This window comes from Hyperolius riggenbachi, chromosome 7 (assembly GCF_040937935.1).
Source record: "Hyperolius riggenbachi isolate aHypRig1 chromosome 7, aHypRig1.pri, whole genome shotgun sequence".
In the NCBI taxonomy this organism is placed as follows: Eukaryota; Metazoa; Chordata; class Amphibia; order Anura; family Hyperoliidae; genus Hyperolius; species Hyperolius riggenbachi.
Window position 1 is genome coordinate 254,025,352 of NC_090652.1, and position 26,699 is coordinate 254,052,050.

At 46.0% G+C, this 26,699-nt stretch overlaps 1 protein-coding gene across 4 annotated transcripts in view; it reads right to left on the minus strand.

Annotated features, from left to right (window-relative positions):
- DCAF17 (DDB1 and CUL4 associated factor 17) overlaps positions 1-26,699 on the minus strand; it is a 67,113-nt gene continuing 40,414 nt past the window's right edge. For 3 of the 4 annotated variants that reach the window (XM_068245530.1, XM_068245532.1, XM_068245531.1), the window contains exons 8-15: positions 25,983-26,090; positions 22,429-22,534; positions 21,038-21,180; positions 13,082-13,191; positions 10,893-10,980; positions 6,610-6,693; positions 4,204-4,359; positions 1-215 (exon numbers count right to left, since the gene is read on the minus strand). In XM_068245530.1, coding sequence (XP_068101631.1) covers positions 102-215; positions 4,204-4,359; positions 6,610-6,693; positions 10,893-10,980; positions 13,082-13,191; positions 21,038-21,180; positions 22,429-22,534; positions 25,983-26,090 — 909 coding nt within the window. In that variant the 3' untranslated portion in view covers positions 1-101. The remainder of the gene's footprint in view (positions 216-4,203; positions 4,360-6,609; positions 6,694-10,892; positions 10,981-13,081; positions 13,192-21,037; positions 21,181-22,428; positions 22,535-25,982; positions 26,091-26,699) is intronic. The other variant, XM_068245533.1, reaches the window with a different exon arrangement.

Consider the following 26,699-nt stretch of genomic DNA (forward strand, 5'->3'; position numbering starts at 1 on the left):
TCTGTCCAAAAAATATATATTTATTGCAATAAAGTACACAGCTAAGTGCCATCATAGAGCATAATAGGTTTAAACACTAAGAAATGATGTTGAACACTGTTTCACTCCTCTGAACCGCAGTGCATTTTGTAAACATAGCATGAAAAGTTGTGGTTGGGCCGTTCCTCTATGTGTATTAAGGTGTCTCGATCAAATACCAGAGCGTGGCTGTGCGTCTGCAAGACAAAAAAAAAAAAACCACACATCTTTATTTCCTGACCGTCAGCATTAGCCTTATAATATATTATAATATTCTAACTAGGCTCGCTAGAAACCATGGCAACATTATCATCCTGGCATTTAGGACTTCACACAAATCTCATCTCTCAGGTTGTGTTGGTGGCCCGGCTAGGTCTGGGTATGTAATACAATCAAGTTGTATACTTTTCATGATTATTCAATAAAATTCAATAATTTTTTGGATCCACAAATCTTGTTTTTGTTTTGTTTTTTCCAGAAAATTAGCAAAAATGACTGATTGAATCTGGTGGAAAATACTATTCAATCTTGAAATTTGTGTTTTTTATTGATCTGTGTATGACCACTTCGATTTGGTGAGAATTCTTTTTTTTGGGAAAGTGAAGTAATAATAAGCAGTAGGATGGTTCTACTGTACTATACCAATCTCTTATTGCAAAGTCACCAGAGAAGACTGGATAATTGGAAACAATGCACTCTTTATGGTGCTCAGACTATAAAGGCGCCAATACACCAGTCCATCTGCCACCAGATCAACCATTAGATAGATCTCTCTGATTGAATCTGATCAAAGAGGGATCTATTGTCTGCCCATACACTCCAGACAGATTTCCAATAAATTTCAGCATGACATCTACTGGAAATTGTCCCCCCGTGCTGTGGTGAGTGTTGAAGGCTCACCTGCCCACTGGTGCAACTCCTGGCCTCCTGTGTCTGGTGTCTCTGCGAGTGACTGTACCACGTGACTCATTCAGGAAGTGACGCCACTACATGCGCCAGTGTCACGTGGACAAGGGATTCGTGTTGACATCGGTGGCCAGGAGTCGTGCCGGGCTGCCGGCTTTACAGGTGAGTCTTCAACATCACCCATGGCATGGGCGGGGGGCATAAACTTGGGGGGGACAATGGCCAGGGGTCTGTCAGTCATTGGGAAATCAAACATCATTATCACTGATCGAGCCCTGCTACCGAGATTTCTCGCCATGCACAATCCATCCATTTGACCAATTTCAGCCAGAAATCGAAAGAAAAATTATTGGACTGGAATGTTGATCCACCCGCAAAATCGACTAATGTATGAGCACCCTTGCTCAGCAGTCATTGATTAGTCAAATGAGGCAGATTCTACAAATCTCTACATGTAATAAAAAAAAAATGAAGATAAGGAATAACAACATTGGAAAAAAATAATAATCAGAAATAGATTATAGCAAAAAGTCACACTAGATGCAAAGGGAAATATAATTTTCATTAGCAAGCATGGTTTATCAGACGGTTATAACATTAGCACTTATCGGCCCTGGAGGAGGTCTCTCTGTGCTAACATTACCAAGCTACAGGGCAATGTGTGCTATTCCAGCGCACATCAGCAGGCCGGCTGCATGTTATGTACTTGTTGCACTTACTTAGCTCACTATGTTCATTATTACTCTAAGCTGGAAGCTGATGTTTCTCCCATCTACTTTCCACAAGCCTTCATGCTGCTGCTTAAAAGCTGTAATTGATGGTTTTCCTGCTGCAATGTTATGTGTTCATCCCTTTGCCACACGTACCCTGCTGGGTTCAGTATTAAGCATGTGCACCAAAATGTAAAGGCAATTTGAAAATGATGCAGTAACCGTAATGGAGAGAAGCTGATAAAATACAACACGTTTGCAATGGCTTATGGGTACTTGGAAGGTGCTCAGAACAGTACTGTTTAATTGACGAAGTAATTGAAGCTGAGGTCAAACAAACATGGACGCTCTGCTGAAGGATAGCGCCATTGTTTATCAATGTACAGTAGTTGGGTTTGTGTGGGCTGCTTCATGTCCTAAGGAATGAAGACACTTGAGGAAGGAGTCAGAAAGTGCTGAGGAACAATGTGGAGAAGTGATACAACCATTGTGTTCTTGAGCTTAGTCACTATTATAGGTTATGTTGCCTTTACATTTAGATTCTCCCTCATACTTAAAGGGAAGCTAAACTGAGAGGGATATGGATGTTTCCTTTTAAACAATACCAGTTGCTTGTCAGTCATGCTGATCTCTCTGGCTGCAGCAGTGGCTGAATCACACACCTGAAACAAGCATGTAGCTAATCCAGTCTGACTTCAGTCAGAGCACCTGATCTGCATGCTTGTTCAGGGGCTGTGGCTAAAAGTATTAGAGACGCAGGCTCAGCAAGAGAGTCGGGCAACTGCTATTATTTTAAAAGGAAAAATCCATACCATTCTCTGGTTAGGTTCCCTTTAAAAGGATACCGGTCTTCTGCATGCAATGCAGTTACCCTGTTTGTCACCCCCCCCCCCCTTTCCCCTTACCAAAAGACATTAAAAAAAAGTAAATTAGCCGACCTGTCTAGGATATTCACACAGAGATCTGCTCACTGTGTCGAGTGTATTCCGATCAGCCCTTACAGCTTGAAACAATAAATGAGGTCATCATGCATCTGCCAGAAGAGAAGCTGAGAAGAAGGCCATGAGCTGCAGTTTCCAATGGTGAACTTTGGTGGCAAGGATGGTGCTTAGAAGGCCAGACAGACTTATTCCAAGACCACAGATGTAGCCACATCCTTGGCCAGCAGAAACTGTCCACCATCACAGGTTGAAAGCTCCACTTCCTAGTTTGCGTACGAGTGTAATTGTACAGTAAATTACACTACTTACTTTTCGCAAATGACAGAGTGGGAGGTACTAGGGTGCAGTAGCCAGACCTTTTTATCCACATATCCAAGACAGGAGGTCCAATTTACTTTTTTGTGAGGATGTAAGCGCCGCCGGCGCACGTCAGATGCGGAATGCCGAGACCCGAGCTGCAGCTCTGACTTTCGGGCCTCGGCAAGCCGCTGACTCCACTGGAGCGCTGGAGGCTGCGCAGCTCTCATTAGACAGGCAGAGGACGCGTTCTCAGTGCGCCCTCCGCCGATGTAAACAGTGTGAGAGTGTGTGAGTGTGTGAGTGTGTGAGTGTGTGAGTGTGTGAGTGTGTGTGTGTGTGTGTGTGTGTGTGTGTGTGTGTGTGTGTGTGTGTGTGTGTGTGTGTTGCATGTCAGCTCATTAGCTGACACGCTGAGTATCTATTGGTTGCTTTCAGTTCTGTTGCTTCTGATTGGTTGGTCCTTGTATTTAAGTTTACTGAGCGCCCCATGATAGCATTTAGCTTTGGCTTGTGCTGTGTATGCGCTCACTAATTGCTTTGATCTCTATTGCCGATTTTGCCTGTATCTTGATCAAGCTTATTTCCAGATTGATTTCCTGTTTCCGACCTCCGCTTGTTCGTGACCACGCTCACTGATTGGATTGCCTGTTACCGACCTCTGCTAAGTTACTGGACTTCCCATCAGCTCTGCCTGGACTGACTTCGGATTGAATTGACCACGTTATCTGTAAAGTGTTTGAACTGCCTACAGCCTTCCCTTCCCTGCCTGTCGTACAAACTAACCAAGCAAGCTCATGGTGAACCAGAACTCATTGGAGTGTGTGAGGGGCTACAATGGTCCTAAAAGCCCCCTTACTAAAATGCTAACAATGGTTAATTTGCATATATTCAGCAGTGATGCACTGGGAGACATCTCAAGCTGACTCCAACCTGAATTATCGCAAATTCTTTCTGTTTTAAGAAAGCAAACTTTTGTTTTTCCCTGCCTGTCATCACCTGCCTATCATCTGGACTGCCTCCAACCCCAGGGCTCAGGTGATTATATATCTGAGTATACTGTGCATTGTATTACTCTTACTGCTTTGTTTGGTGAATGCTATCTGTTGGCCTGTATGCTACATCTACCTGCAGGGTATTGTAGAAATGTACTAGGTAGGGGTTTTGCGCAGTTGTTATGGGCTGGGCTATAGGTCAGTCATATGGGCATACAGCCCAACCTATAGTAATTGACCAGGCAAGCCTGACAGAGGCTTTATGGGGAAACAGATAGGGGTACTAACACTCAGTTACAGTTATGATTACTATGGTTGTAGGTGCTTGTCTCTTACCACATCCCATGATTCCTGCAAAACAATCTTCTTCAGCATTCTTCCAGTGTCATTGCAGTGCAAGCCCACATGTGCCTTCCCATCACAATCTGTCTGGGTCACGGCCACCACGGACAGCAGGTCCAGCTCATCTTCATAGACAACAGCCTTGAACGTCTGGCATGGGCAGCAGCACAATGAGAAAAGTGGAAGAGAACTTTGCAATCAGCTACTTATCACACTCCATTGCTGTTCAATTAGACTCACTCTAAAACAAGAGTACAAGTGTCATGGACTGTCTTTCTAAAGACAGTGATTAACCTCCCTAGCGGTATGATTACTTCTGGATTTTAGGGTCTAAAAGCGGTGCAATTTTTTCACAAGATTTTGGACCCTAAAAGCGGGAAAAAAAATAAATCATACCGGTAGCTAAATCTGCGGGATCCCTGCAGATTACTCACCACCTCTGGAGTGAGATTGCCATCTGTCATCATGATGACAAGCGGCAATCTCACCAGAGGGATCAAGAGCCTCTGAGGACTGGAAGAAGAATGGTTGCCAGTGTCTGAATCACGGGGGAGGTGAGTTGCAATCACCTACTGCACAAAGACTCTGCATAAGCCTTCCGGCGGCTACCACGAGTCATGCTTGAGGTTACCGATCTAAGCTGCGGAATTCCGGCCCAAGCCTGACTCGGAGTAACCACTACAGAGGTTAAAGAGGCATATGAAAAGTAGAAAATTACTGATCCACTACAGCTCTATACTATCAAAAAGTTTGGTGTATATAGATTTTGTCCAGCATTTCCCAAATCTATTTTTAGTTCCCACCAATCGCCTCCCAACTTTTTTAGATCGGAAAGAGTTAAGACACACCTCCCACACCTCTAACCACAGCCCTGCCACACCCTCAGTCAAAGCACAAGAAAGTTTTGTGATTCAAACAACACTGGTCTTTTCTATCATCATCATTCGTTTTCCATCAAATTAACATTTCAAAATAAGTATATCAGTTTGAAGGATGGGAATAAAGATTAGAGTAGAAAACAGTAGAGTGAGGTAGAAAAATACATATATTTACATAAATGTATATAAAAAGCAAGAAGCGTGGCTAGTTCCCAAATTGGCCGGCCAACGTGGGAAGTGGCCAGGAGATGTGGCCAAGGTCAGATATAAGAGAAACATAGTATCTTGCTGGTAAGGTGACCAAAAAAAAGAGTTTTCTTCCAAATGTGTGACCTGCAGGCCTAAGTCAAACACTAACCTTCACCTCTCTAGTGCCTAACACTAATCTTCACTCTCTTCAATCTAACACTAACCTATCCTCGTCTTTGCTTAAAATTTACCTCCACTTACCTGTGCCTAACACTAACCTCCCCTCTTCTGTGCCGATCACTAACCTCCCCCTCTTCTCTGCCTAACCCTAACTTTCCCACCTCTCCAGATTCTGTCATGTTCAAGAAAGTGACACAACACCAGGCAACTACTGAAATGGCAGGAAAGCCATTTTACACATTAGACTTTGGCTGGTGATGTTACAACTAAATTGGCCATTTTGAGAATTGGCTGGCCAGTTCCCACTTTGGCCGACTTCAGGCCTTGGCTGTAATATATACATAGACTTTGGCCAGTGATGTTACAACTAAATTGGCCATTTTGAGAATTGGCTGGCCAGTTCCCACTTTGGCCGACTTCTGGCTTTGGCTGCAATATATACATCAGTCATGGAGTTGCATTCCACGTCTTGCTTCACGTGACTCCGGTGCTCCCTTCATCGGGCTTGGAAAGCATCGTGAGGTGCGACAAGGAATACAACTCGGTGACTCTCTCCACTCGTAATGGTGCTCAACTGCTGTCCATGGCATTATGCAGGTTTCCAAATAAGGGAACCTGGTTTGGAACCTTAACACTACACATCAGCTGACCATATTCAAGTCTCTGCATTGGTGCAGAGGCCGGCCTATGATCAGATGGGGTGGGCGAAGGTGTGGCTATGGTCTTGAAGTTCTGACATTGCATTACAGTAAATGTTCTCAAAGTCTGCAGTGATGGTAGTGAGCTATTCAGCCTCATTTTTGGCAACTCTTGAAAGTATCATTGGCCCTCCCTCAACCGCAGTATTAGCTCTTAATTGGTCATGTGCTGGTATTAATCACTTCTATAGATGCATTGAATAGTGGTAATCATTAACAAACTGTTCCTCATTCTCTTCTTGAACCTATGACACTGTGGTCGTCCCTGGCAGGTTTTGGTGCACTGTATCAATTGTGGATGTATAGAGTGCTTGGGGGGGTTAATGTAAAATTTGCACTAAAGCCTATAGCGCCTTAGCTGCGCCACTGGACACCAGGTTACTTGGCTGCTGTGTGCACATCTACTATTCATAACTCCTCTAGCCAGAGCGTGGGCATATTCCCCTAGTGTGTACCTCTTGCTCTGGATCATCATCTAGTTTTTCATAACGCCTCTTCACCAGCCTTCCAGATGCCGTCACAGTAACCAGATTATTCACCTATGAAAAAAAATACACACATAAATCGCCAGTTCAGTCCTTCTAAACATGCATGAATTATGGGAACTGTTTGTGTGTACAATGCATATAATGTTATATTCTAGCCACTTGTTATTGAAGGCTATCTGTCCTGACCTTTAGGTGAGTTGTGACTTCCTCAGTCTCCCTCGTCCACCAGAGGCCCGCCCCCGGTGCTGACAGGGTGCCACATGGTCACTGCAGTAACCAAGCCCACTTGGCAGGGATAAGTGTGCACCTGCTTTGTCCAGATAAACACCCCACTTTCCCTTCAACAGACTTACAGGGAGGAGTCTATTTTCATAGATTGTAAATTCCCTGGGGGGAGGCGTGGTTTTGCCTGGGCAGATCAGGTGCATTCCTACCTCTGCCATGTGGTCCACGCCACTGATTTCTCATCAGTCTATAGGGGCTGGGCTCTGATGAAAAAAAAAATCACTACTGCATAATCAGGACACGTTTTTCCAAACGAAAAAACTGTTGGGTTTTCACAGATTTTGTAACATGAAATTACAGTGACTTTAAAATAAGTCGAAAAATGAAGTGAAGTCTATTTGTCTTGCAGCTGATCATATAGTTTCAGTACTAAGTTACCCTCCCCACACGTAAGTTCAGATGGGGAATCACAACGTATTAAAAACAACCAAAATAAATTCAGTGGGAACTGTGAAAAAATAATCAGCCAGACATAAAAAGAGAAAAGGCTCTGAGTCCTATAGAGCCTTCCCATTCTCCTCACGGTCCCCTCGTTCCAGCGCTGGCTTCCCTGGTAGCAGTATTTAAACAAATTGGTCAAATACTGCTTTCTGCTGCCCAGGGGTCTATTCCTGGAAAAAGAGGTGAGTGGACTCACCCTAAAAACCCCTGCGCCAAAAAATGGGCGTAGTCAAACATGATGTGGGCGTGGCCATGGGTGGGGCCAAATATACATGACCTTAGCAGTGATTTAAAAGGTCTGCCAGGGAAGTTTGAGCTCTGCCATAGTGTATCCCCCAAAAATAGATGTAATCTGACAGCATTTCACCGAAAAGACACATAATCTGGTAGAAGTTCCTCCAAAACACAGATAATATGGCAGTGGTTCCTCCAAAATAGACAATGTCGCAGCAGCAGTTCCCCCAACATACACATAATTTGGAAGCAGTTCCCCAAAATACGCAAAACCTGGCAGTGATTCACCCAAAATACACATAACACCCAAAATACATGTAATCTGGCAGCAGTGGTCCCCCAAACATACACAATCTGGCAGCAGTTCCCCAAAATACACGTAATCAGGCAGCAGTGATCCCCCAAACATACACAATCTGGCAGCAATTCTTCAAAATACACGTAATCTGGCAGCAGCCGTTCCCTTAACATACACATAATCTGGCAGCTGTTCCCCAAAATACATAACAGCGGTTCCACAAAAATGCACATAATCTGACAGCAGTTCCCCCAAAGTAGGTACCCCCAGCATAGGTAGCCAGGTCTATAAGTGTCCCCAGTATAAGTAGCCATGAGTATAGTAGTCCCCAGTATATGTAGCCAGAGGTATATGTGCCCAGTATATGTAGTCAGGGGTTTAGTAGTCCCCAGTATATGTAGCCAGAGGTATAGGTGTCCAGTATATGTAGCCAGGGGTATAGGTGCCCAGTATATGTAGTCAGGAGTATAGTAGTCCCCAGTATATGTAGTCAGGGGTATATGTGCCCAGTATATGTAGTCAGAGGTATATGTGCCCAGTATATGTAGCCAGGGGTATATGTGCCCAGTATATGTAGCCAGGGGTATATGTCCCCAGTATATGTAGTCAGGGGTATATGTGCCCAGTATATGTAGCCAGGGGTATATGTGCCCAGTATATGTAGCCAGGGGTATATGTGCCCAGTATATTTAGTCAGGGGTATATGTCCACAGTATATGTAGTCAGGGGTATATGTGCCCAGTATATGTAGCCAGGGGTATATGTCCACAGTATATGTAGTCGGGGGTATAGTAGTCCCCAGTATATGTAGGCAGGAGTATATGTCCCAGAAATAGGTAGCCAGGTGTATAGATGTCCCCAAAAAAGGTGACCAGGTGTATAGATGTGCTCAGTATATGTAGCCAGGTCTATAGGTGCCCCCAGAATAGGTAGCCAGATGTCCCCACAAGGAGGGGAGGCAGCACAGAGAGGAGGGATTGGTGGGCACAGCGGGGAATGTCGTCTCCTCCCCTCAGGGCTCCCCCTTCCTCCCTCTCCCCCTCCAGTCCAGAACTAAAATTGTGGGAGCCTGACAGCAGTTTGACTTACCTCTTCCTTCCGGGTAAGCCGGGTAAGTAGTAATGTCCGGTTCATTTGAGACGGTTCTTTCCTGTGAGTTGCGTGATCCAGCTCATCATACTGAACCAAATCAGTTCAGTGGAGGAGACAGGAACTGCAGCTGCAGTGTTCAGCTGCAGTTCCTGTCTCATCCACTGAACTGATTTAGTTCAGTGTGATGAACCGGATCACTCAACATACAGGAAAGAATCGGATCAAATGAACCGGACATTACTACTTACTCAGCGTTTGGAACGAGAGAGTGAGGTAAGTTTCGACTCCCGCCCACTGACAGCCGAGCGTACGTTGGTGTTGGAGGGGAGATGGGGGGATGGAGAACCCCAAGGTGAGGGAAGGAGGGGGGAGATGGCCCCCCCTTCCCCACCGCTGCTCACAGCTCTCCTTCCACTGCGCTCTCTCCCTCCACACATGCCAGAGTGGACGGCGTCCACCCTCTGAAAAAAGCAAGTGAACGTCGTCCACCTGCGTCCACGCCCCACTCGACCCCTGCTGCTGCCGCAGGGGCCATCGGAAGTCTTTGGGAGCCCGAGTGCTCACGAAAACAGACGGCTCTGTCTCATGTGCTCACGCAGGTGCAGCATCGAGCCACCTGTCTTCCAAAGCACTCTGGCTCCCAAAGACTTCGGAAGTCCCCTGCAGCAGGAGATTCAAACGGGAGAGCTGCTGCTTAAACGAGGGGACCATGAGAGGAGTGGGAAGGCTCTATAGGACTCAGAGCCTTCCCTCCCCTTAGGTGAGTATCTGGCTGATTTTTTTTTTTTTTTTTTTTTTTTTTACAGTTCCAGTTGACTTTAATGTCACACTTTTGTAATTTAACTGTGTTGGGGGATTTGCTTATGTCATTCATTGTGCACTGCTGCTGGACCCCACTCTTTCCACCTTTTAGCAGTTTGTAAGGAAAAGAGTGTTGCTTTACTGATGATGTACGCAAGTTTTTTAACATTATAAAAATAAAGTCCCCACACTTGACGGCTGCCTACTTGGCACTACCTTCTCTATGGGGCCACCTTATATAGGCTTTTCTGGTACTTATAAAGTATGCCAGTTAAATAGGCAGGTGGAATTATTATTTAGTACAAAATACTAAAACAAAAACAACAATAAATATCACTAGACATTCGCTTTAAAGAGGATAACAAAAATACCTGAAAAATTAATCTGGTTGTGCTATAGTAGTTAAAGAGGAAGTCCAGTGACATTAAATAGAATCCAGTAAATTATTCAGGATAATATATATATATATATATATATATATATATATATATATATATATATATATATATATATATATATATATATATATATATATATATATATATATATATATATATATATACATATATATATACACACACAATACAATAACATTTCTATAGCGCTTTTCTCCAATAGGACTCAGAGCGCTTAGGATACCAACTATTATCCTGGTATCAACATCAGAAACACTTCCTCAATCTGTTTATTGCTGTATACTGGTATGTAGCCCCACCCTCCCAGTGATGCTTTGCCTAGGTGGCTGAGCCCCCCTCAGCCTGCTCGGTCCCTCGCCTTTCTCCTTCACTTGCTATGGGTCCCAATAATTTGGCTGGTCGGCCACATGTGCACCTGCGCATGACTCTCCCGGCTATGGGATTGCGATGGGGAGCGCGTGTGGCCGGACTGCACCTGGGCCGACTGGCCGAATTACCAGGACCCATAGCGCAGGATCCAGGCGGCGAAAGAGGTTAGCGAGAGACCAAGCAGCCTGAGCGGGGCTGGAGGAAGCACCCGGGTATATATATTTCTTCTTTTATTACATCTCAGGTACACGTTAAATAAAAACAAAATGATATTATGTAATATTTATTAGACACACTATTGATAATAGTCTTACCGTATGGTCTCTCATGGCTAAAATGCCGAATTCCTCTTTCACTTCATATTGGCAGGAATCCTCTTCTAGCTCTTTCAGTCTTAAAACACTACAGCAAAACATTAAGCGCATGAATTGGTTACCACAAGGCTGGTTTGTGGCCTGTGTAGATACCTATATCAATTTGTACTTTATGTAAATTAGGCAAGCAAACACTCACTGAACAATACACTAGGAAGGCTGTACAAATATTGGGTGGGTGGGGCCTCTCTTTTCACTCAAAACAACTTGAATCATTCATGCCATGGATTCCACAGGAAGCTGGAAACATTCCTTTCTGGTCCTGCTGAAGTGATTGCATCACATAATTCCTGCAGGCTTGTCAGCTGCCCAGTCATGCTATAAATCTCCCTATCTACTGCCAACCTGGATTACGGACACAAGGCAGGCTGGGTACATGGATTCACATTGTTCATGCAAAATGTAGACCCTACCACCTGTGTGCCATCAATGATTCATCAGAACAGGCCATGTTTTTTTCCAGGATTAGTTCTGGCAAGCATGTGCTGCTCTGTAGCCTCAGTGGGAAGTGTGCTGCAGGAGGAGTTCTCCAACTATCACCATTGGGTTCCACCAATGGGTCTCCTCTTTAAAGAGAATCTGTACTCTGTACCATTCTATTCATTATGTTCTCCTGGGCCCCTCTTTGCTGTTTCTGCCACTCTCTGCTGATATCCTGGCTTGTAAAATTGCCAGTTTTAGGCAGTGTTTACAAACAAAAAACATGGCTGCTAACAGCATATGACAGACTCAGAGAAGCTCAGACTGTGACTCATACAGAGCCTGCAGGGGGCATGGAGAGGGTGTGCATAACTTCTATCATAGCAGAGCAGCACATTCCTGCCTCAGGACAAAGGAAAGAAGATTAGATTAGATAACAGAGATAATACAGCCACTGTGCAACTAGGAAAGGCTGCAGTAAAGGTCCGTACACACGCCGGACTGGAGGCAACGACGGGTCCGTCGTCACCTCCCGCTGGGTGGGCGTTCCAACCACAGTCCGGCGTGTGTACGCACTGTCGGCGGACTGATACGGCTGTTTCTGAGCGATCCACCGGGCGGATCGCTCAGAAACAGCCGTATCAGTCCGCCGACAGTGCGTACACACGCCGGACTGTGGTTGGAACGCCCACCCAGCGGGAGGTGACGACGGACCCGTCGTTGCCTCCAGTCCGGCGTGTGTACGGACCTTTAGACAGACCACATTAGAACAGGTATAGGAACTTAAAGGATAGAAGAAATAAGGCTGAAAATTTTGTTACAGAGCCTCTTTAAGGGTGCATACACACATCCAGCTTTGATTGGACAATTATACTACTTTCAAGAGAACTTACCATCACATCACATTAAATCACTGGTATGATCAATGTGCTTTACCCATTGTGGGTAGCTCATACCAGTGATTTAATATATTGGAACATTACATGTTGCTGGGGATATTTATCAGACATGGCAAGGAATTGTATGATACCTGCTTGTTTTGAACTGTTTTTATTAGTTGTGGTATCGATGGTGTCAAATTGAACATTGCTTTGATTATGTGCCAATAAAGATTGTATTTTTCATTTTTTTTGTGCTTTCTCTGAGTTTCTTTTCTTTACTTTGTATGCCTATGTCCTTGACCCCGGTACACCCTGTATACAAGCAGATGACGCGGACATCTACTTTTGCTAGTCCTTGAAAGTAAAGAGCAAATCTTTCTCCAAAAATGAAAACTTCCACTAACCCAGGACAAGAAAGAATGGCAGTCGCTACCATTTCACAGACCCGTTTTTTTAAATCTCTCTAATATGGTGCATGCAGACACACACGTTGCTATGGATGGCGGAGGACGTGGCATACGAAGGAAGGCTTCTGGCTGAAGGGGTGAGGAGTTGAACAACGTGCTCAGGGTTTGCTGTTGTTGAAAGATCAGTTCTGACTGTTTAAAAGAGCTAAACGGGCTTGGGGGTAACTTATATAGACTCACTTCTCATTTGTGTGTAGACACCTCAAATGGGGCAAGCGGGACTAAAGTTCCAGAAACGCTGCTATCTGGGAGTGTCTTTAGTCTCCTGCTATGCTCCAGAATACCTTCCCCCTCCTCTCCATATAAATGTTACAGTGGAACAGTCAGCTGTCCTAGTTGTCTCTTGAACACTTATACTCACCTTATGCGATCTGGTCCTACATGGATGATTCTTTCAGAGGCGTCTGGATGGAAGTGAATCCAATCAGGCTCCAGTGAGTAGTATTTCATGTCAAGTACGCCATTCTTTGCCTGAAATACACACAGAGGACATGGTGAAAGCAGGGAGTGGAAACCACAAACAGGTTAGAATGCCCAGAGACACAGGATGCTGGAGGTACATGCAAATAGGTTTTACAGCATAAGCGGACCATAGCCTTGTTTCTACCACCTCCCAAGCATGCTTGTCCTTTAAAGGGATACTGTAGGGGGGTCGGGGGAAAATGAGTTGAACTTACCTGGGGCTTCTAATGGTCCCCCACAGAAGTCCTGTACCCGTGCGGCCACTCACCGATGCTCCGGCTCCGCCTCCGGTTCACTTCTGGAATTTCAGACTTTAAAGTCTGAAAACCACTGCGCCTGCGAGGACACGGCAACGCAGGCGCAGTGGTTTTCAGACTTTAAAGTCTGAAATTCCAGAAGTGAACCGGAGGCGGAGCCGGAGCATCGGTGAGTGGCTGCACGGGCACAGGACTTCTGCGGGGGACCATTAGAAGCCCCAGGTAAGTTCAACTCATTTTCCCCCAACCCCCCTACAGTATCCTTTTAAAGGATACCCGAAGTGACATGAGACGTGATGAGATAGACATGTGTATGTACAGTGCCTAGCACACAAATAACTATGCTGTGTTACTTTTTTTTCCTTTCTCTTACAGGTATGTAAGTGGCTGACTCAGTCCTGACTCAGACAGGAAGTGACTATAGTGTGACCCTCACTGATAAGAAATTCCAACTATAAAACACTTTCCCTAGCAGAAAATGGCTTCTGAGAGCAAGAAAGAGGTAAAAAGGGGAATTTCTTATCAGTGAGGGTCACACTGTAGTCACTTCCTGTCTGAGTCAGGACTGAGTCAGCCACTTACGTACCTGATATTTAACTCTTTCAGATAGAGAAAGAAAAAAAAGGAACACAGGAAAGTCATTTGTGTGCTAGGCACTGTACAAACACATGTCTATCTCATCATGTCACATGTCACTTCAGGTATCCTTTAAAGGATACATCTGGTGATTACAAAAAAAAAAAAATCAGATTTACTTACCAAGGGCTTCCTCCAGCCCTTGAAAGCCTATGTGTCCCTTGCTGCAGCCATCATTGGAATCAATAAAAACGTTGTGGGTACCATGCAAGGTACACGCCCTTTTGTACTCCCCATGCCTAGATATTTCTGGGCCTCTCCCCCATGGGGCCTGAGGGACACACTGTATTCCATCATTAAGTTTTCACTGAAAGTAACCTCTGTACAACTTTATTTCAGTGTTACCATCACATGAGCATTTGAAGAGCTTTTAAGCATTGGACAGCAAATCAACCCCTTCTGCACTGAACAACAGAGTGTTCAGGGAGGAGTTTGTGATAGGATTGTTTGTAAATCGCCAAGGTAGATCCAGCATTCACAGTCCCACCATCTGGTTGTTGTTGCTTCAACCATCTCAGCAGAATTAAATATTACATGCTGGTAAATGCAACAACTTTGATAACTTAGAGGGGTAGAAGAAGCAGGTGACCCAGGTGTATTAAAACCTTTAAAAAAAACATTTAACATAAGTAAATTAATTTTATTTAATGTTAAACTGATCACCTATACTATAGGTGCTCCAAGCTCTTAGCACAAAGACACTCATATTTGACCTGAGGGAGCGGGGTCCAGCCCATGAAACGAGTTGTCTATAGCAGGGGTCCCCAACCTTTTCCGGCCCGGGGACCGCTTTCTGTCCAAATTTTTCTCCGGGGACCGGGGGGGATTGGGATGGCGGTGGGAGGGGTCAGGGGAAGGATGTGGGTGGTGTGCGGCCTAGTGGACAGTGTTGTGCGCAGCGGGTTATGGGGGGGGGGGGGTTGGGTGCGGCAGCATGACTAGTATAGTTGCCCCAGTATAGGGAGTTTAGTTGCCCCAGTATGGCTAGTATAGTAGTATAGTTACCCCTGTATAGTGCCCAGCATGGCTAGTATAGTGCCCAGCATGGCTAGTATAGTGCCCAGTATAGGTAGGTAGTGGCCCAGTATAGCAAGTATAGTGCCCCAGCATGGCTAGTATAGTGCCCCAGCATGGCTAGTATAGTGCCCCAGCATGGCTAGTATAGTGCCCCAGCATGGCTAGTATAGTGCCCCAGCATGGCTAGTATAGTGCCCCAGCATGGCTAGTATAGTGCCCCAGCATGGCTAGTATAGTGCCCCAGCATGGCTAGTATAGTGCCCCAGCATGGCTAGTATAGTGCCCCAGCATGGCTAGTATAGTGCCCCAGGATGGCTAGTATAGTGCTCAGCATGGCTAGTATAGTGCCCAGCATGGCTAGTATAGTACCCCAGCATGGCTAGTATAGTGCCCCAGTATAGCTAGTATAGTGCCCAGCATGGCTAGTATAGTGCCCAGCATGGCTAGTATAGTGCCCCAGTATAGCTAGTATAGTGCCCCAGTATAGCTAGTATAGTGCCCAGCATGGCTAGTATACTGCCCCAGCATGGCTAGTATACTGCCCCAGCATGGCTAGTATAGTGCCCCAGCATGGCTAGTATAGTGCCCCAGCATGGCTAGTATAGTGCCCCAGCATGGCTAGTATAGTGCCCAGCATGGCTAGTATAGTGCCCCAGTATAGCTAGTATAGTGCCCCAGTATAGCTAGTATAGTGCCCAGCATGGCTAGTATAGTGCCCCAGGATGGCTAGTATAGTGCCCAGCATGGCTAGTATAGTGCCCAGCATGGCTAGTATAGTGCCCAGCATGGCTAGTATAGTGCCCAGCATGGCTAGTATAGTGCCCAGCATGGCTAGTATAGTGCCCCAGCATGGCTAGTATAGTGCCCAGCATGGCTAGTATAGTGCCCAGCATGGCTAGTATAGTGCCCAGCATGGCTAGTATAGTGCCCAGCATGGCTAGTATAGTGCCCAGCATGGCTAGTATAGTGCCCAGCATGGCTAGTATAGTGCCCCAGGATGGCTAGTATAGTGCTCAGCATGGCTAGTATAGTGCCCAGCATGGCTAGTATAGTGTCCCAGCATGGCTAGTATAGTGCCCAGCATGGCTAGTATAGTGCCCAGCATGGCTAGTATAGTGCCCAGCATGGCTAGTATAGTGCCCAGCATGGCTAGTATAGTGCCCCAGCATGGCTAGTATAGTGCCCAGCATGGCTAGTATAGTGCCCAGCATGGCTAGTATAGTGCCCCAGGATGGCTAGTATAGTGCTCAGCATGGCTAGTATAGTGCCCAGCATGGCTAGTATAGTGCCCCAGCATGGCTAGTATAGTGCCCCAGCATGGCTAGTATAGTGCCCCAGCATGGCTAGTATAGTGCTCAGCATGGCTAGTATAGTGCCCAGCATGGCTAGTATAGTGCCCCAGCATGGCTAGTATAGTGCCCCAGCATGGCTAGTATAGTGCCCAGCATGGCTAGTATAGTGCCCAGCATGGCTAGTATAGTGCCCCTGTATAGCTAGTATAGTGCCCCAGTATAGCTAGTATAGTGCCCAGCATGGCTAGTATAGTGCCCCAGCATGGCTAGTATAGTGCCCCAGCATGGCTAGTATAGTGCCCCAGCATGGCTAGTATAGTGCCCCAGCATGGCTAGTATAGTGCCCCAGCATGGCTAGTATAGTGCCCCAGCATGGCTAGTATAGTGCCCAGCATGGCTAGTATAGTGCCCCAGTATAGCTAGTATAGTGCCCCAGTATAGCTAGTATAGTGCCCAGCATGGCTAGTATAGTGCCCCAGCATGGCTAGTATAGTGCCCAGCATGGCTAGTATAGTGCCCAGCATGGCTAGTATAGTGCCCAGCATGGCTAGTATAGTGCCCAGCATGGCTAGTATAGTGCCCAGCATGGCTAGTATAGTGCCCAGCATGGCTAGTATAGTGCCCAGCATGGCTAGTATAGTGCCCAGCATGGCTAGTATAGTGCCCAGCATGGCTAGTATAGTGCCCAGCATGGCTAGTATAGTGCCCAGCATGGCTAGTATAGTGCCCCAGCATGGCTAGTATAGTGCCCCAGTATAGCTAATATAGTGCCCCAGTATAGCTAGTATAGTGCCCAGCATGGCTAGTATAGTGCCCAGCATGGCTAGTATAGTGCCCAGCATGGCTAGTATAGTGCCCAGCATGGCTAGTATAGTGCCCAGCATGGCTAGTATAGTGCCCAGCATGGCTAGTATAGTGCCCCAGCATGGCTAGTATAGTGCCCCAGTATAGCTAATATAGTGCCCCAGTATAGCTAGTATAGTGCCCAGCATGGCTAGTATACTGCCCAGCATGGCTAGTAAAGTGCCCAGTATAGGGAGGTGGTGCCCCCGCGGCCGCCGCTTCTGTTACCTTATGAGCGGGCGGCCGCTTCCGGATTCCCCAGGCGCCGCTCTCCTTCAGTATCTCCGATACAGCAGCAGCACGTCTTGCGGAGGAGGGGCAGCGGCTTCCTGTAGCGGCAATATGCTACGCCGCTACCATGGCAACCGCTGCCCCGCCTCCTTCCCTCCTCCGCAAGACGCGCTGCTGTTATCGGAGATACTAAAGGAGTGCGCGCCGGGGGGAATCCGTAAGCAGCCGCCCGCTCATAAGGCAACAGGAGCGGCGGCCGCGGGGGAGAGGGGGGAGATGACAGACCCGCCGCGGCCCAGCTGGAAACTGCCAACGGACCGGCAGTGGGCCGCGGCCCGGTGGTTGGGGACCCCTGGTCTATAGTGCTCCTATTAAAGGACCACTATAGCGAAAAAAATAAAATAAACATCTGACAGGTTTTTGACTAGTCTATCTCCTCATGGGGAGGTTTTCATGGTTTTCTTGTTTTTCCTAAGCATTTCATGAACAGCAGTTGCTAAGTCTAATTGCCAAAATAGAAAGATAGAAACCAGCATCCCTACTCCCTTGCACAATATTTTGGCAATCACACTCACCAACTACTGTTCAGGGAGTTTGCTTTTTAATAAAATAAAATACATTCTTGGAACCCCCTCCCTCCCCCCCCCCCCACCCACCCACCTTCCATGAAGAGATTGGCTAGTTCAAAACCATCAGATATGTCAGGTTTTAACAGCTTAAGGTGGCCATACACTGGTCGATGTGCCATTAGATCGACCAGCTGACAGATCCCTATCTGATCGAATCTGATCAGAGAGGGATCGTATGGCTGCCTTTACTGCAAACAGATTGTGAATCGATTTCAGCCTGGAACCGATTCACCATCTGCTGAGCTGCTCCTGCCGCCTGTCCCCCCCCCCCCCCCCCGTATACATTACCTGAGGCTGGCTCCCGGGCATCTTCTCCGCATTGCACGGCTCTGTTCCGGCTCCATCCCGGCGCTTCCTGTGTTACTCCGTGACCAGGAAGTTCAAATAGAGCGCCCTCTATTTGAACTTCCTGGTCACTGCAGTGACACAGGAAGCGCCGGGATGGATGGAGCCGGAACAGAGCCGTGCAGCGCGGAGAAGACGCCCGGGAGCCAGCCTCAGGTAATGTATACTTGATCGGATCGGCCGCCGCTAGCGACGCGCACTTTACCCGCGGGCGATCGAGGGTAATTTCCCGCACGGCGCGATCGACGGACCGATCAGATCTCGGGAGGAAATCGGATCGGCGGCTGCGTTTACCGCGAACGATTGGCAGCAGATTCGATCCCAGGATCGAATCTGCTGTCGAAACGGCCGCGAATCGAGCCAGTGTATGGCCTGCTTTACTCTTTTTCCGCTAGAGTGGTTCTTTAAAGGGAACCTAAACTAAGAAGTATATGGATTTTTCCTTTTAAAATAATACCAGTTGCCTGCCTCTCCTGCTGATCCTGTGTCTCTAATACTTTTAGCCACAGCCCCTGAACAAGCATGCAGATCAGGTGCTCTGACTGAAGTCAGACTGGATTAGCTGCATGCTTGTTTCAGGTGTGTGATTCAGCCACTATTGCAACCAAAGAGATCAGCAGGACTGCCAAGCAAATGGTATTGTTTAAAAGGAAACATCCATATCCCTCTCAGTTTAGGTTCCCTTTAAACATTGTTATCTCCAGCCAGTGCTGTCGGTTGACTTCCTTGAGGAAAGCACTTTACTACTTATTTACACCTACACCTACTTATTTTAAATGGTTTTTAAACATTTTACTACAACTTGGGTGTCTCCTCTTACCCTTCTATGTCCTTGCTCCCACTGGAAAGTGTCAATAGTAACTAATTTTAAGTATCTATCTGATCAAATTTTAATTTTTGGGGGAGTGGCCACCTGGATCCTAGGATCACTTTTGCTCCGAGTAGATACGGACTAGTTCTCGCCACAAGTACAGCATCGTGGTTGCCATCGTTTTAACCCAGATTTGTGAGTATTGTTTTGTACCACAATTACACAACACACTTCAGATATTACAAGTTTTATGGTTCCTGGTGTCTCTGCTTTTTATTTCTCTTTCTGGAAGGCACATCCTGACCTCTGGAGTCCTCAAAAACGTTGATTTCAACAATCCCCTGTCTATGCCTGAGCAGTTTAGAGGAGTTTGGCTGGAGCCTGGAGGCAAATGCAACTCTCTACAACAGTCCATGCAAACCAGCCCTTCTGTACCGTATTTTGAATCTGGGCCAACTCCACTGGCTGCATGTTTGTTGTGCATGTGGCTCAGGCATTGCTGAAGCCATAAGAGCAGCATAATAGAAAGACAGCTGGCATTAAGACAAAAACAAGATGACAAACTCTTAATTCCTCTAATGTTAGGTCTTCATTTTTACAGTAAACTTCTTGTTATTACAGTAACCTTATGGCAGCACAGTCTGTCTGAGCAGAGTGTAACTTCCAAGCAAGCAGTGCCTGTGCTGCTGCTGATCCCAACCTGTTTGTAGTTAGCCTGGGAGATAAATGAAGCTAAAACAACCTAACTGTGTTGCATTGTATTATATGTATTATATTTGCTTAGCACCCTACTACAGCTGAAACTACTAGAATAGAAAGATGAAATGAGCTCACTGGCCGTTTGTTTTTTTTTTTACTAGATCTCCCACTGGCTTCAGTTACACTAAAACCTACATTTTTCACATCTGCCTCCTCCCCCATACACACACTAGATCACAGGTGTCAAACACAAATGAGGCCCTCCTTGCTATTTTATGTGGCCCTCAAGTAGGACACTCCCAGTGAAATAAGCATGGGGCCCCCTCCTAGTATCCAAACACCTCCCCTCCCCCTCCCCGTAACAGGTGTATCATATATATATATACACACACACACACACACACACACACACACACACACACACACACACACACACACACACACACACACACACACACACACACACACACACACACACACAGTAGCGCAATGCCTACTCCGGCGATATGTTTTCTCTTCTGCTCTTTCTGCCAGCTGCATGCTCAGTGCTTTCATTCTTCCTTCTCCGAATCATGTGACATGCCTCAGGAACCGGGAGGTATGCTGCACAGAGAGTGTGGCTGTCAGGAAGATCAGAGGAGACCTGAAGCAGCACAAGGGCAGGTAAATCTTAAACTGCGCTACACTGCGGAAGGGGGAGGAGCAGGACCCTCATAGTCAATATAGTTGCATCACTTAGAATGAGATTGTTCAATAAATGTTCAATCCTAATAAACAATTTGGCCGCGACTTAGCCTATGTTGTAGATTTTGGCCTCTTGATACCTCTGCACTAGATGGTTCTCAGATGAAGCAGCTGGTCTGGGTTGTCTCTGCTGACAGTCTATCGTGTATATGGTGGTCCCTATGCATTGAAAAATCCAAAATGCCATATTGTCTCAGCCAAGCACATTGCTCCCCTTATCATCCTAAGCTGTTCCATTCCATGCTGCTCCATTGTGCCTCCTCCCCCTTCATAGCAACAGAACGCGTCACAATCTATTTATTTTGACCTCTACTAACCATCAAAATCATCTGAAAGGCACTATTTGCTTACAAGAGTGTGATCCGCCAGAGCCCGGATGTGATAGGTGCCTTTGTCTTTCTTCTTGTTGGGTGTAATGATGTAATGCCAGGGATAGCCGCCCACCTGGAAAGCATTTTCTAGGCATGGAACTTCAAAGAGAACTTCAGGCCTTTCTGTGGAGGAAAAACATTTTTTGTTAAATGCTTCCATATTTTTAGCAGTTTTTTGTTCCTCCCTGTTTTGTTCCCATTGTATCCGGGTCTCTTTTTTTTTAGTGATCCCATGACTACGCCTCCGCATACAATGATCCCCTCCCCTCACACACACATTTATAGTGTCCGTTTTATAGTGCTGCCAGGTATAGTGTCCTCCCTATAATACCTACATATATAGTGCTGACATGGATAATGTCCCACTTATTGTACCTCCTATATGGTGTTCCCCGATGACCCTGGTAGTTTAGTGATCCTCTATCCCTCCAAAATCCCAGTGATCATCAATAGTTTCTCCAAAACTGGACATGAACTAGACTATGACTACAGCATCAATTAGATTGTGAGGGAGCGTATTATTATATGATTATACAGTATACTCTGTAAAATACTACACAAAAATAATTAAAAAAAAAAGTTTCACAGAATCCACATTTCTTATTAAACAGTTCCTATATGCTCATCCCCTATTTTATGCACACAATGCCCATAAAGGCACCAATTTCAACAAAGACCTATTTATGTCATTTCTATGTATTGTTTCATAGATTTCTCACTAATTAATAGATTTCTGCTCACGTCTATCTAGATATAAGAGATTGCTACATCAGACCGTTAAGCATGTGACCAGGCTAAGCTTCAATTGTATCCGAGGTGAGAGTGATATGGAGGCCACCATATTTATTTCATTTTAAACAATACCAGTTGCCTGGCAGCCCTGCTGATCTATTTGGCTGCAGTAGTGTCTGAATTACACCAGAAACAAGCATGCTGCTTATCTTGCCAGATCTGGCAATACTGTGAAACACCTGATCTGCTGCATGCTTGTTCAGGGTCTATGGCTGCAAGCATTAGAGGCAGAGGATCAGCAGGACTACCAGGCAACTGGTATTGCTTAAAAGGAAATAAATATGGCGGCCTCCTTATCACTCTCACCTCGGGTTCACTTTAATAAGTTTCCCTACCAGAAGAGCCCAGTACACTAGATTTGTCTTCTGTCCCACTATACTATCAGGTTCTACATGTTGCCATCTGATCATCATGAAGGATGGAGATCCTTCATTTACAATCAGCTTTGTGGCTGTAGAAACCTGTGTACATGAATGACACAGTTGGATGCCAGCTCGCTAGTGCAGCAATTTCTAATACCACTACCAGCACTTCAAGTTCCACTGCCGGAGCACTGTACAAACAATGGCGGCTAAGTACCTGTTAAGGTGATGTTACAGGGAATGCCAAATGGATAGTCTCCCACTGTCCCGGTTTCACCTTTCCATGTGCAGGTCTCCCCCAGGACATACTTCTGCTGCATGCACTGAAAGAAGTAAAACAAAATGAGATTACAATGTGATACCTATATGTCTTATGTATTATAACAATAAGCTTAGGGCACTATCACAATTACAAAGATTAAAGCGTAACTATAGTCCTGCATTAGCTCCCCATTGCCTATAAAGCTACTAGTGACCTTAGCACGTTTAAAAACGGGCTAGGTCTGTCACTAACCCGCCCCCTGCCGCGCACACACGCCAGCCCCTTCTGGCCCAGTCCTCTTCTAGCTCTCGGCAGTGTCTTTGCATCTGTCCCTGCACATGCGCAATGCAAAAAAGCACTGACACAGGGACGGATGCAGGGACACTTGGAAAATATATATAGAGATTCTACCTGTCTTTGACATAAAAGTACCCCCTCCCCTTTCCCCCCACACACACACTTAAACAACTAGTGTGGAAGCAGCCATCTAGCGTCTAGCATAATAAGGTATCTTCCGGTCAGCTTATCAGTCTGCCGACAGCGTGTACACACGTCCTACAGTCGGCTGAACGCCCGCCCAGCAGGAGGGTCTGATGGACCCGTCGTTAGCTACGGTATGGCGTGTGTACGCGTCTTTAGAAAGCCCTGCAGTAAGTAAAGTTCATTAGCAATCAGTGTACTTGCACACAGGTGCTTTGAGCTATAAATAAGCCCTTTATCGCCTACAGTCAGAGATAAAACAACACTTCAAAAACAACAATAGAGGGATGTATTGCCTGTTATACACTGCAGACAGATTTCCAATAGATTCAGCAGGAAATTGTCCTAGCGCCGCCGCCTCCACCTGCCGAGGGTCAACCCCCTCTGAGGTTCTTGGTAGGTGTTGCAGGCTTACCGGTCATGCCAATGCACCTCCTCCAGTGTCTGGTGTCTATTTTGAGTTGCCACTGCAAGTGCCTGTACCATGTGACACCGCCACATGTTATGACATCACTACATACGGCAAAGTCACATACAGTACACTTGTGGGGAGAACGGCTAGGGGTCCGTTAGTCATCAGGAAATCGAACACCATTACCGCTTCACACCAAATCGAGCCCTTTATATACAGACTAGTATCCTTTCCCTGCATGCGAGCTGCATGGGGAAACGCTGCCTATCAGTAACATGGCTTGCCATACAGATTGCACGTCGGTGTGAATCTGGATGGGATGCTGCAGATCTATACAGCACACAATCAAGTCCCTAAGCCAAGTATGGCGCGGCTAACGACGCGGGCGGCGGCTACACAGCAGAACGGGAGCCACGGCCCAATCGGAAATGGCCGTGACTTCCAATGGAAATAAGCCCTTTCACTGGCGATGCACAGAAGATGAAAAAGATCAACCAATCTACACAATCTATTACAATATCCTATTATCACAAATCAAAAAAGGCAGAGCGATCATTTTGCGCAAACTATTGATTTGAAGCATCTGAACAATCTTTCCATCAGTCGCTCATGCCAGGAATATAAGATGTGAGTAAGCCTGGAATTTATGCGGCATGTGCCAGCTCACGGCTTTCAGTGTGAGTCAGTTCCGAAAGAGAACTGAAAAATCCATAAGATAAAAAAAAAGTACAACACTGAATAACACAGATATGTATTGCCACAATAACCTCTGTGCTTCATGTTGATGCCTAATGGAAAGCCTGAAAGCCTGAAGAAGAAACGCTGTAAAATTACAAACAATTTTTTTTCAATCTATTGTGGCAGCCAATAAATATTATCCTTACTCAAAAGGTTTGGCTTAAAAAAAGGTTTCACTCATCACTGTAGGGTAGCATGCATGGAGGAGACTGATACTTACCTACTCACAGGTCTCTCCTTCAGGTTTACTTGCAGTCTCTGCATCCCCTCTGAAAGACATACATACATACCTATGGAATTCTTCTTCCTTTGAAAGCAAGTACAGAGGGTCATGGCCGGATTTCAGGCAAGGCCACAAAGGCCATGGCTTAGGGCACCAGGAAAATAAGGGGCGGGATGTGGGAGTCAGAGTGGCAGTAGCAGTTAGCTTGCCAAACATTCATCCAGCTACACAGAGCTTGCAAACAGTGGTGGGCGGCTTCCAACATCCAGATCTGGCAGTCGATGGGATGAAGGGGCAGCAAATGGGCACTTAGAATGATCTCCGAGCTGCTTGTCACTAACTGATTTTACCACTTGCCAAAGAGCTTACAATCTAATCCCTGCCAATGTGTCACTGACTGTCCTCAGAGGAGCTTATAATATAATCCCTGCCATCACTTCACTAACTGTCCTCAGAGGAGCTTACCATCTAATCCCTGCTGTCATCGGCTCACCGCCTCCTATCCTGGAAGCAGAGTTGTACGGAAAAGCATTCTTTCATCTCTCCCCAAAGAGCTACTTTTTCATACCACCCGGGTGGAAAAAAATTGCGGAGAACACTGAGGACCTTTATGCACCCTTACCAGAGCCTTTCACAGAACGTATGCTATGGAGAAGCTTGTAGAGCAGATATTATTGTACTACACCTCATTCCTTCAGATGATCTTCCAACCCTAGTTCACACCTTCATCACATCGCAGCTGAACTATTGCAATGCCCTCTATGCAGGCCTTACAAATAAAGACCTACACTGACTACAGCTAGTAAAAAATGCTGCCGCAAGACTGTTGACAAGCCAGCCCCGCCATTGCCACATAACACCAATCCTTTGCTCACTCCACTGGCTAAAATGGAGAATCCCTTTTCACAATTGGCATGCTAACATTCAAATCCCTACACGACCTAGGCCCTAGATACCCGAAGGATTTGTTGCAACTGCATCACCCCTCCCACAACCACAGATCAAAAGGATACAATAACCTGACCACCCCCAGAGTTCATCTAAAAACCTTTGGAGCCAGAGCTTTCTGTCATGCTGCCCTTGCTCTGTGGAAGCAGAATCTGGGCCCTGGATACATGAAGGACTTGCTGAAGCTGCACCACACCTCTCACAACCTCAGATCAGCAAGTTCTATAAACTTGGTCACTCCCAGAGTGCACCTCAAAAAATCTGGAGACAGAGCCTTCTGTCATGCTGCCCCTACTCTTTGGAACTCCCTACCACACCCAGTAAAGACAGCACCATCCCTGGAGCTATTCAAATCCAGACTGAAAAGCCACCTGTTTAGCCTGGCATTTCCAGATTTATAAAATTCTTCCCCTGTACCACGATGGTCGGAGCCATGCTTATGCGCTTTGAGTCCCACGGGAGAAAAGCGCTTTACAAATGTTATTTGTTGTTGTTGTTGTTGTTGAATGCCTTAAACTTAAGACAGCTCCAACCCTGGACACTTTGAAGTCAAAACTGAAAAGCCACCTGTTTAGTCTGGCATTTCTGACCACATAACTTTCCCCCCTATACACATCACTATGTACTGATCTAAGACAAGCGTATGCGTTTTGGGTTCAACGGAAGAAAAGCGCTTTACAAATATTTCGTTATTGTTGTTGTACACACCTGTTCCATAATCCTCTCAAAGCTGTACAAGCGGACAAGTCCAACACTGTGCATTATGATGAGCATTCCACTGGAAATCATAGCATCACTTACATTAGATCCAAACACCTAAGAAAGAATAATAAACAAATTACATGCCATTAAAACTCTCTGTAATAGAATCGGTTAGAAGCAGTTTAATTGGGCGCCGGCATCTAATAGATGCTGATGTAAAATATCGGTTAAAGGACGCCAAGCCGGTGAGTTGGACGCATAGATTAGTCCAGTATGATTCAGATGACTAGTGTACAACCAGCACAGGATATCAGGTTTGAGTGTGGCAGACATGAAACATAATTATGTCAGTGATCCAAACAAGATTTTGCACCTTTAAAGGCTCATACACACTGACAACCAATGTCACCTATCAAGCATCAGAAACACAACGCTTGCCAAGGCTGCACACACGCATGTCAGCTGTGTAGCCAACAACGCGCTGTGTTGCTATGCGGGGATGATGACGGAGGAATGACGAGTAGCGCATGCGTGACATCATGCGGGAGAGAGGCGCAAACAATGGGATCGTCATTGATGGAGTTGGGCGTCATTGGGTGCCGTACACAAGCCTGTCGGCTGATGCAGTCATTAATCCAGGGCTGTGGAGTCGGGACAAAAATCTTCGACTCCAACTTCGACTTCTCAGTTTATGAAACCACGACTCCGACTCTGGGTAGCCAA